At 43.3% G+C, this 12,120-nt stretch overlaps 1 protein-coding gene across 2 annotated transcripts in view; it reads right to left on the bottom strand.

Moving 5' to 3' along the window:
* NIBAN1 (niban apoptosis regulator 1) overlaps window positions 1-12,120 on the bottom strand; it is a 169,007-nt gene that overhangs the window by 77,692 nt on the left and 79,195 nt on the right. For both annotated transcript variants that reach the window (XR_014266764.1, XM_082472817.1), the window contains exon 5: window positions 9,851-10,018. Coding sequence is in view for 1 of the 2 variants with exons in the window: in XM_082472817.1 (XP_082328943.1) it covers window positions 9,851-10,018 (168 nt within the window). In the remaining variant the exon portion in view is untranslated. The remainder of the gene's footprint in view (window positions 1-9,850; window positions 10,019-12,120) is intronic.

Here is a 12,120-nt window from a genome sequence, read left to right as displayed (position 1 = left end):
TTTCCCTTGCTGCTTTCAATAATTTTTCTTTGTCTTTAATTTTTGCCAATTTGATTACCATGTGTCTCGGCGTGTTTCTCCTTGGGTTTACCCTGTATGGGAATCTCTGTGCTTCCTGGACTTGAGTGGCTATTTCCTTTCCCATGTTAGGGAAGTTTTCAACTATAATCTCTTCAAATATTTTCTCTGGTCCTTTCTCTCTCTCTTCTCCTTCTGGGACCCCTATAATGCGAATGTTGTTGTGTTTAATGTTATCCCAGAGGTCTCTTAGGCTGTCTTCATTTCTTTTCATCCTTTTTTCTTTATTCTGTTCCACAGCAGTGAATCCCACCATTCTGTCTTCCAGGTCACTTATCTGTTCTTCTGCCTCAGTTATTCTGCTATTGATTCCTTCTAGTGTAGTTTTCATTTCAGTTATTATATTGTTCATCTCTATTTGTTTGTTCTTTAATTCTTCTAGGTCTTTGTTAAACATTTCTTGCATCTTCTCAATCTTTGCCTCCATTCTTTTTCTGAGGTCTTGGATCATCTTAACTATCATTATTCTGAATCCTTTTGCTGAAAGGTTGCCTATCTCCACTTCATTTAGTTGTTTTTCTGGCGTTTTATCTTGTTCCTTCCTCTGGTACATAGCCCTCTGCCTTTTCATCTTGTCTATCTTTCTTTGAATGTGGTTTTTGTTCCGCAGGCTACAGGATTTTAGTTCTTCTTGCTTCTGCTGTCTGCCCTCTGGTGGATGAGGCTATCTAAGAAGCTTGTGCAAGTTTCCTGATGGGAGGGACTGGTGGTGGGTAGAGCTGACTGTTGCTCTACTGAGAGCTCAGTAAAACTTTAATCCTCTTGAGTGCTGATGGGTGGGGCTGGGTTCCCTCCCTGTTGGTTGTTTGGCCTGAGGCGACCCAACACTGGAGCCTATCTGGGCTCTTTGGTGGGGCTAATGGCTGGCTCTGGGAGGGCTCACGCCAAGGAGTACTTCCCAGAACTTCTGCTGCCAGTGTCCTTGTCCCCACAGTGAGCCACAGCCACCCCCGCCTCTGCAGGAGACACTCCAACACTAGCAGGTAGGTCTGGTTCAGTCTTCCCTGGGGTCACTGCTCCTTCCCCTGGGTCCCGATGCGCACACTACTTTGTGTGTGTCCTTCAAGAGTGGAGTCTCTGTTTCTCCCAGTCCTGTCGAAGTCCTGCAATCAAATCCCACTAGCCTTCAAAGTCTGATTCTCTAGGAATTCCTCCTCCCATTGCCGGACCCCCAGGTTGGGAAGCCTGACGTGGGGCTCAGAACCTTCACTCCAGTGGGTGGACTTCTATGTTATAAGTGTTCTCCAGTCTGTGAGTCATCCACCCAGCAGTTAAGGATTTGATTTTACTGTGATTGCACCCCTCCTACTGTCTCATTGTGGCTTCTCCTTTGTCTTTGGATGTGGGGTATGTTTTTTGGTGAGTTCCAGTGTCTTCCTGTCGATGATTGTCCAACAGCTAGTTGTGATTCTGGTGTTCTCACAAGGGGGAGTGAGAGCAAGTCCTTCTACTCTGCCATCTTGGTTCAGGCTCTATATGATAGCTTGTATTTTATACTACACAAAATTTAACCAGTAAACAGCTACATTACCAAATATTTTATTTCCTGAGCATATCTAAACTAAAAAATATAGTCATGTTTACCTGGTGGACAAAATACCAAGTTATCAGATGTTGCTACTTATGAAAAAAACAGACATATCCCAAGTCTCAGATGACCTCCAATGAATGGTACAGGTTTGCTTCACTTTAGATCATGCAAACGTATCACAAGAGTAACTTGATTTAATAGTAATGTGCTTTAATTGACCAAAAGATGAAAAATTCTTTTAAAAAGTAATGTTGAAAAGACAACATTGTAATGTATAACTGAAACAGAAGTCAAGGACTAGGTGTCAGGACAACTGGTCCTCTACCACTGACTAGCTGGGACCTTGGGCAAGTAAGTTACTATCTGAGCCTTATCATAAATAAACTCTAAGGAGATAGAGTAGGCATTCACTAAGATATCTTCCAAATTTAGAGTTTTATGAACAGTAAAAAAGGGTCAGAAAGGGGAAAATGATCACTTCCTAAGAAAAAATGACATATTCATATACGTCACATATTTATAATGTGTCGAGTATTACCTGTGTGAGGCACAGAGTATACACTAAACTCAAAGAGAGACTAATCTCCAAGCAGAGAAAATCCTTTTAAAAATGTTTGTTTGGGACAGTTTATGAAAACTAGAAATTGGTATCTAGTTATTTATTAAACAGTAATTAGCAAACATTTTTGTTTACAATGCATAGAGGTTTTAATGCATTGAAACAAACGTACACTATGAAATACCTTTTATAAGTAAAAGCATTCAAATAGATGTTTACAAAAATTGTATTTGTTTATCTATGTCCCGTCAAACATTATTCATTTGCAGTAAAGTGTCCAAAAGAGCCCAAGCACTGTTAGCATTTTCTAATTCATAGATATGCATGTGTATATAAATATAAGTATGTGCCATACATTCAGAAATATGTTTTCATATATTACAAAAGAAAATTCATTGAATATTTTCAGTTAAAATTTATTGATGCCCACATCAGACACTTAATCCCTCAAGTAATAAACTTGTTTCATAAATGGTAATGGGTGTTCAAATAAACACACCAAAAAGGATTTGCTCTAGCTAATTTGAATCATACGGCCCTTTTCTGGCTTTTTTTTTTTTTTTTTTTTGACTTCATTTATTTATTTATTTTTTGGCTGCGTTGGGTCTTCGTTGCTGAGCGGGGGCTTTCTCTAGTTGTGGCGAGTGGGGGCTACTCTTCGTTGTGGTGCGTGGGCTTCTCATTGTGGTGGTTTCTCTTGTTGTGGAGCACGGGCTCTAGGCACACAGGCTTCAGTAGTTGTGGCATGCAGGCTTCACCAGTCATGGCACATGGGCTTAGTTGCTCCGCGGCATGTGGAGTCTTCCCAGACCAGGGCTCGAACCCGTGTCCCCTGCATTGGCAGGCAGATTCTTAACCACTGTGCCACCAGGGAAGTCCAACACTTTTCTGTTTTAAAATTCAATTTAGGGGCTTCCCTGGTGGTGCAGTGGTTAAGATTCTGCCTGTCAGTTCAGGAGACACGGGTTCGAGCCCTGGTCCGGGAAGATCTCACATGCCGCAGAGCAACTACGCCCGTGTGCCACAACTACTCAGCCTGAGCTCTAGAGCCCATGTGCCACAACTACTGAAACCCGCACGCCTAGAGTCCGTGCTCCGCAACAAGAGAAGCCACCAAAATGAGAAGCCTGCGCACTGCAACAAAGAGTAGCCCCACTCACTGCAACCGGAGAAAAGCCCGTGTGCAGCAACGAAGACCCAATGCAGCCAAAAATAAAATAAATAAATAAAATTCTATTTAATTCAGCAGCATTAATTGAACACCTAAAACGTGTAAGTGTCAAACTCCAATCTAATAAAGGCATTTGATTTGACATGGGATTTCTGGGATAAGAGCTCAAGGCATACAACCCTGACAGCAACCAATTCCAAAGTTTAACCATCTATTATAGCTCCACATTCAGCCTAACTCACTCCATCACATGCACCCTTGAATAACATAAATGTCATAGGTGATTGAACTAGTCCAAGTTAAAGCAGAAGTTTGCAAAGTGTCTTTACATGATTGTGTTCTCTTCATCAAGAAAGATGTGTTTTTTTATAGTATCTTTTCCAATGCACGTGCCCTTATGCTTCCCAGATGTTCTACTGTGCCCTATTTCTTAGTGTTCATGATGATGGGAACCACTGGGGTTTGCTTAGTGGCAGTCCTGACTGTCCTTCAAGCTAGCAGAGTACTGCTGAACAAAACTTTGCCATCATTCCACCTTCATTCCAGAATCACCTTCTTCTGGTGATGGATGCCTGACATGTGACTCCTTTATTCCTCAAATCCTTTACGCTTTGTATTGACAATTCTTTCCCTTACTCATGCCAGTGTGTTTATGAATTAGGCCAAACCACAGTTATAATTGTCATCTCTAAAATCACACTTAAATTCTGAAATCAGCTTTACTTTAGTACTAAGTTATTAGTTCATTAGTGTCTTCGAACCATTTTATGAAACACAAGATATCTGTCTGAGCACTACAGAGGGACACAAAAGATGATACAAGATTCCCCTTCAGGAATTTGCAATAGAGTTGGAGAAACAGGACAACTAGACATGAAAATGAATAATGTAAGGCAGACTGTCGTGAGCATCCAATCAGTGGAACAGATAATAGGCACTAGTGAAGTTATCCCTGTGGCCTTCATGGCAGGGGTCAGACTGAGGCTTGTTCTTAAGGAAATAAGAGAGAATTCGAATAGGTGAGGAGTGGGTGTTTCAGGTGTATGAGAAGGCCAAAAATGTCTAGGTAAAACTTTCATTAAAAGCAGGTGGGTGGGGTAGGGTAGCAAGGTTGGGGGAGAGGAGGCTTGTACTTGAAAATAGTAGGAAATCAGGCACACAATAGCCAGTCTCTTTGGAATTTTCATCTTTTTGAAAATGGCAGTGCCATTGAAGGATTTTAATCAAAAATTGTGTTTAAATATGATTTATCTGACTGTTACACATGGAAGGAGGTGGCAGTAATTGGGAAAAGTAAGATCAACTAAAAGCCTCTGGGAATGTTTTTTAGGAGTCCCAAAACAGATTGGTAGCAATGAACTTGAAATAAAATACAGAAGAGACACTGGCATTTGAGTATTATCTCTATGGAGAGGGTGAGTCAGAGACCCTGATTTACTGAATTTCACACAGACTTTGTATTCCTAGTGAACATGTTGTTTAAATATTCAACAGTAAAATCATAGGCCCATGTAGTGAGTGAAGTTAGTGTTTAACACAAAGTCACCAACCTATTTTACATTAATGCTTACAGATTTTGGATACAAACATCTTTAATCTGCTTCAATGCACATGCCCCATGCTTCTCCCACATGGGCATATTTGCAACTATACATGAGGATGGAGGGTGGACATATGTACAGAGCCTGTACCGGATGCCAGGCCCTCAGCCAATGCCATGACCACAGACAGGTTGCTGACTTCCCATCTGTCTCTGCTCCAGACTGTGCTCCTGCCCTCCAGCCTTGTCCAGGCATCCGTCTCTGAGACTCCCTCACCTGGATGTCCCTAGACTTCTCCAGCTCAACATCTGCAACACTGAACACGTCGTTTCCTTTCCCTGGAGGCTGCTCCTCTTCACACAAGGTTCCCATCTCAAAGAACGGCAGAAACCTGGGCCTCTTCCTTGGGTTCTCCCACTGCCTCACTCCACACATGATCTATCCTTAAGTTCTGTTGATTCTACTTCCTGGATATCTCTCTTATTTAGCCACCTCTTGCCATTTCCATCGTCACCTCTTTGGTGCAAGCTACCAGCATCTGTTGCCTGCCAAAACTTCCTAAGTTGGCCTCCTGGCATCCCAGCAGCTACCCTCCCATCCACTGCCCACACAGCAGCCAGTACGTGTGACCTTTCTAAAATGAAAATATGTTTGAGTTGCTTATCTGCTTAAAACCCTTTAATGGTTTCCTATTGATGCTAGAATAAAGTGCAAACCCCCTCATGCTCCACAGAGCCCTTTATAGTCTGCCTCCTGCCCATCTCTCCATGCTTGCTTGGCATCTCTCTCCTCTCTAAGCACCAGCCACATGAAATTCGTTCAGTTCCTCTAACAGTCCATGCTCTGACTCTCTTCCTGGCCCCAACATATCCTATTTTTCCTGCCAGGAACACTTTTTCCCCTTCCTGAAAATTCTTATGCCAAGGAATGATTATCCTGAGCTGGAAGGACAGATTCACATTGATAATGATCATTATTCCGCATTGCATGTATACAGTCTTCTATATGTGTTAATAGTTTTAGTTATATCCCTGTAACTACAAGAACCACATTTTGCAAACTACAATTCTGAATAGGACTGAATTTTGGACAACAGGACTGTCTTAGAACATTTTGGCTTTAGATAAGTCCCATTTTTTGTAGAAGTGGACATTTAGAACCCTGGACTTCTCCCATCAGGGACAGGGGGCTGCAGTAAGATTCCAAAAGGACAGAGGACAGCAGCTGCTCTAGGTACACGGCACTTGATGGGGTTGAGGGCAGGCTACCCCAAGTCGTGCTACTCTAGCATGAGGATTATTTTGAGCTGAAAACAATCAAAGCCCAAAAGACTCAGGAAGAGCCTCTGAACTACCCCTTTACTGCCTAAAAGAATTTAAGGTAGGAGGACTGTCCCAGGAAGAAGCTATCACCACAGATAACTGTAATAAAGTATTGAAATTAGGACTGGTAGACACGGAGAAGCCTAGCAAAGCTGTTTGATCAAAGGCTTCTCTGTGTCCCACTGTCTCTGGATGGCCCAGCAAACATTAACTCTTTCTATCTTCCTGTGAATTATCTTACTTTCCCTCAAGGAAAAATAAGCCTCAGACCCCCAGTTCCTTCTCCTTGGTCCAGAATATATATAAACCTCACCGTGCCTTGCTGTCTTTGAAATTCTTCATACTTAAGTGAATTCCCCATCTGCATGTAATAAATTTGATTTTTCTCCTGTTAACCTGCCTTGTGTCATTTTAATTGCCAGCCAAAAGGACCAAGGAGGGGAAGGGGAAATTCCCCCTCTCCCGCACACAATGGGCTTGATATTTAGTCCAGTGTGTTGCTAAAGATTAATCTTGTGGAGTTTTCTTATGCCTGCTCAGTGAAGGGGTGCCAAAAACAATACACACACACACACACACACACACACACACACACACCCCTCTATGCCCCTTATGAGTGTAAATCATCTTTGAGGCACCCAGAGGAAGATCTGTCACTTGAAGGAAGGAGGAGCAGAGAGCCCTCTACTTGCCCTTACCTACCTCAGGATATAGCCTTATTGTCCAAGATCAGGGTGTAATTAAGCCCTTTGTCAGGGTTAAATAGGAAAAAACCCATTCCATAAGGAGGAACAGGAGAAGTGGTTCCAGCTTCAGAATGAATGGACAAGGATACCTAGACCGATTTGAACCCAGAACTCCTGGGGCAAGTGGCCTGGGCTGTGTGGTGGGATTTGAGCACCTGGGAACCCCAAGTAACAGAAATCGTTGGCAGAACTTACCATGAAGGCAATAAGATGATCTTCCCTGAAAGATCCCTTAAGGGCATTATGCTAAGTGAAATAAGTCAGACAGAGAAAAACAAATACTGTACGATCTCACTTATACGTGGAATCGTAAAAAAACGGACTCACAGAAACAGAGAACAGATTGGTCGTTGCCAGAGGAGGTGGGGGGAGTATGGGTTAAAGGGGTCAAACTTCCAGTTATAGGATAAATTAAGTCACAGGTTGTAATGTACAGCATGGTGACTATCGTTAACAATACTGTACTGTATATGAAAAGTTGCTAAGAGAGTAGAGCTTAAAGGATCTCATCGTAAGAAAAAACTTTTGTTAACTACGTGAGGTGATAGGTTAACTAAACTTATTGTGCTCATCACTTTGCAATGATCATACATTAAATCATTATGTTGTACACCTTAAACTAATACAATGTTATACGTCAATGATATCTTAATAAAAGTGGGGAAAAAAGATCCTGAGGACTTGTGAATGGACAGATCAATAGCGGCCCAGCATCAGCTGCTAGAATATCTTGGACCTAGTTGTCAACGGCGGCGCATGCTGGCCTGAGAGCCAATGGGGCAATGAAAAAGGCATACAGCCCTGGCTCTGGTAGCCTGGGGATGGAAGTCAGCAGCCTCTCCAAAGCCCCCTCAGGGTTTCTGGCCCTTATCACAGCGCTAATTTTACACCTATTTCTAAACTCTTCTGGTTATTATGGAAACAATCATGGTTAACTGGGAGTTTGTGAAACCTCTTACTGGTTTAGTCAAGATCCCACAATGAATAACAGGCAGAGATTGAAACCAAAAAAAAAAAAAAAACGTGACACAGTAAAGGTGGGTGGTAGATTGTGCCGTCAAAAACAAAGAAATAGAGGCGAGAAAGGAGAGACCCATGAGCTCATTGGCCCATGACAGTCAAAGACAGTTCCCTACAATGTTCTGATGGTCTCTGGTTCTGACTGTAGCCACTGGAAGCTATGCCAAATCACATTAAGTCTGCACAAAGTGAGGTTTCTGGACAGAGGAATGTGACACAGAACCAGGGCAATGTGACTAGACCCCATTATCTCAGTGCCTTTGATAACATACTGGAGAGCAGAGTGGGGTTTTAAATCGACTGAAATCTTCCATAAATGGACTCTAAATGCAGGCTACATAACTTCCAAAAACTCCCTAGAGAAATTCCTATTATGTACACGGAAGGGGGAATGAAGCCAGTCCCTTCTGGCTGGGTGGAGAACATTCTCTGCTTAGCGAAACTTCATGGTTCTTGTGTTTAGTGCCAAATGCATGTTCATACTAGACCAAGGCCCTGCCCACAGAGGTGTAAGTGTATGAGTTAGATGGTGCAGGCAGTGCTGGGGAATTCTTTGTCTCTAAAACATCAAAACCACAAGGCAAGATATTAATAAGGTTATCATTTTTATAAAGTCCCTAATGAGTTATGAGCCAATATTATGATGAACGTTGGTCAGGGTTGCTAGAGCAAAATAGAGTGACATTATCTTTTTCCATTAGCCTTCTATCATTACACAAGCTAAAATCAAGAACAGACTGAGATGCATCACGAGTGACTTTTGCTCAGTGGCACTGACACTCTCAGGGAAACCTCAGAACTTTAAAGTAAATGCACAATGAAATTATTAGGAAATACAGTAAAGGCACAGATGGATGAGGTGACTCAACTCAAATGTCACCTGCCCAGAAAGGCCTCCCCTGACAAGCCTTCTCCCTTCTTCCCTACGTAGTAACCTCTAGTTACTCTGTAACACATAGCTTTGATAACTATCAAGTTATCTTGTGAATTTGTACATGTGTTTGCCCCTCTTTCCTGTTTGAATGTAGACCCCAAAGAGGGGTACTTTGCATGGCTCATTACTCTGTTCCTAATACCTTTATAGGTTGGCACAGAGTAAGTCCTCAATAACATTTGACTGGTTACCTTTCCAACTGCCAAATGACAAAGAGCTCAATTATCTGTACCTGAAGGTTTTGCAGAGTCCAGAAAAACCAGCATTCACATCAATTTATCAAAAACATCACCTACTGGAATGAGAAATCTTTTTTATTATGGACCCAATAGTAATTAAATCGGTACGTAGAGGCAACATGGTCTGAAGCAATGCAACTCCAAGTGTGGTCCATGGGCTAACAGCATCAGCATCCCTTGGCAGTTTGTTAGAAAACCAAAATCAGGGCCCCAGTATCAGTATATCTGAAGGTGGATCCAAAAAAAAAAATCTGTTTAGCAAGTTTTCCAGGCGATTCTTATGTGCCCTAAAGTTTTGAGTAACTTCTTCAGAAATCAAGGTGAAAATAAACAAGAAATGTCATAAGGACTAGGATTTTGCCAGGGACAATTGGTACATTCTTGCTGTCGCTGAGATCTTTAAAAATCAGGAAAAAGGAAGAGGAGGAATTATACTCAAAATTATATGCATGAATATGGTGCTCTGTCTACATGCGCCATCACATACCTACTCCACGTCCTGTTGCGCTGAGGCTTCCCTGCCCTGACTAAACAACCAGCAAGCTGGCCACGCTCTTTGTGTACAAAACCCTCACTTCGTTCGATTTCCCTCTCCTTCCAGAGGCAGCACCATCCGTGGCTCTTTCTAGGAATCATTCTAACAGACGACTGACCAGACCAACTGAGAAAAGGCAGCCTAACCGGGGACCAGAGGGCAGCCGTGCCATACCATGATTTAGATGTCTGATGCAGTCACTCAGGAGGGCACTGAACTTCTTCTGGTCAGCGGCATCCTGGAAGCAGAAGTAGCCATGTCTGAGGAATGGCTGCCACAGGTACACCGGGAATTCCTTGGGCAGGACCACAAAGGGCTGCGTGTTCTCCTTCTCACTGGACGCTGAAGAAACATGGAAAACGCAAAGATGTTTTAAAACGTGTATCTCTCATTTAAAATATTTATTTCAGGCTGTGAAGGTTTGTTTCTGGCTGGGGGGCAGCCAATGTGATGGAAAGGTGGTGTGAGATGTCTTCACAGGGTGGGGGAAAAGAAGAGTTCAGCTTCACCTGTCTCACTCCAGCAGGTGGCCTCACCTCCTATCCACAGGGACAACCAAGGCCATCAGACATCATCTATCTCAATTTCCTCACCAGGAATGAGCCACAAACAGAGCTCACTCCTCCCTACCGGTCCTCAGTCCTCGGCAGTTGACGCGTCTACCTGTCAGGCACTCACCCTACTCTCCCCCAGGCTCCCATCCCACCAGGTCTGCTCTCTGCCCTGCACTCTCTCCCGCCTCCTTGTCACTGCTACACTAGCATTTGCTGCTTTGATGCCATCAACCCCTATTCTCACCCTAGTCTTGTTCCTGCCCCACCAGTCCCAAAACCAAATTGCCTGTTACTAATGTCATCCTGACTGCCGGCCTACGGCTTCTTCATTACCCACCCTCTCGACCCGATTGGAAATATCTGTTGCTGTCAATTACCCCTTCTTTTGAAAACATTCTCTTGACTTCCAGGGGGCACCTCTCTCCTCGTGTCCTTCATGCTTTTTAAAAACTGTTTCCCCTTTTCAGCTTTATTGGTTCCTCTGCCCCTTCTCCCCATCTCCCTCTTTAAGTGTCGGTATTTACCCTGTTCTGTGCTGCTTTCTGCTCCCTTCTCATCTCTACTCTCCTGAGGTGTCATCATTCTTCCCGTGACTTTGCATATTGCTTCTGCAATTCATATTTCCTTTTCCTCCTTCCTTTCCACCATGCTTTTGCATAGAAAACTCTCATTCGTCCTTCAAAAGTCAGTTCAAAAGCCACCTCCTCTGGGGTGCCTTTGTTGGCAGCACCCTCTGCCACCAGAGACAGACCTGAGTGCTCCCTACCTTGTTCTCCCAAAATAATGTAATGATCTGTTTTCGTGTCTGGTACCCACACTCAGAGTGAGAGACATAAAGTGAGATAAGCCTCCCCAGCCAAATAATTTTCCCTGGGAAGCAGAACCACTGCCCCGGAGCTCCTAGAGGATGGAGGCCTCACCTTACTTATCTTTGTATGCTCAGCCCATAGCAGAGCCATGGGACCTAGTAGATGTTCTACTACGGTTTGCTGAATGAATAAACGTGCTGTGTTGTCCTAGGAAATTTTAAAAGCCTTAAACAATGGGACTTTCACCTCTTCCCTCAAAATCAATTCCAAGAAACTCATGTTAACCCATTATCATTCAGATCCCCTGTCTCAACTTGACTCCCCTCCATGCATTCCAATTCTATGATATTGCACTCGGTTAAATGAGCCCCAGCTTATTTCCAGAGTCACGGAAAACAAGCAGAAGAAAAAATGAGTTCTGTGCTCTCAGCCTACATAATGGGCACAATCTCAAGGAAAGCAAGGGAAGAGGGACCCAGTAAGAGGCAACTGAAAGCACTGGGCATACCAAGAAATGGCTCATAACCATAAGGAAAGCTCCAGAACTGAGTCTTGCTACTGGCAAATGAATAAATCAAGATTGGCTTCGATAAAGAATAGATTTCCTGGGGCATACACTGGAATTCTGTTTCTGAAGGTAACAGAGTCAACTGCACTGGGAGCACAAACTTTGGCCCACCAGTCCCTAGCAAAATGCCTGGCACGTGATAACATAAGAATGAATCAACACATGAATGACAACAAATGAATAAATGATTGAATGCTGTAGTAGAGACCTCTTAGTTGTAACACATCTCTATTCTCTCCTCTTTTTCAGTAATAAAACCCCTGATTTTTTAGTTGAGCAAGTGCCTGCATACAATAAAGACTACATTTCCAGCCTCCATTGCAGTTTGGTGTGTCACAGCCACTAAGTTTTGGCCAATGAAATGTAACCTGAAGTGGCAGTGAGACTTCCTAGAAGCATCCTTAAGGAGAGGGAATGTGCCTGCCTCCTCATCTTTTCTCCTTCCTCCTGTCTGGAATGAGAAAGCCATGGCTGGAGTTCCAGCAGCCACCTTGGACTATGTAAATCTGGGCC

This window comes from Balaenoptera physalus (genome assembly GCF_965194825.1).
Source record: "Balaenoptera physalus genome assembly, chromosome: 1".
Classification (NCBI taxonomy): Eukaryota; Metazoa; Chordata; class Mammalia; order Artiodactyla; family Balaenopteridae; genus Balaenoptera; species Balaenoptera physalus.
The sequence above is the reverse complement of the archived record's forward strand: the minus strand, read 5'-3'. Positions and strand labels throughout refer to the sequence as shown.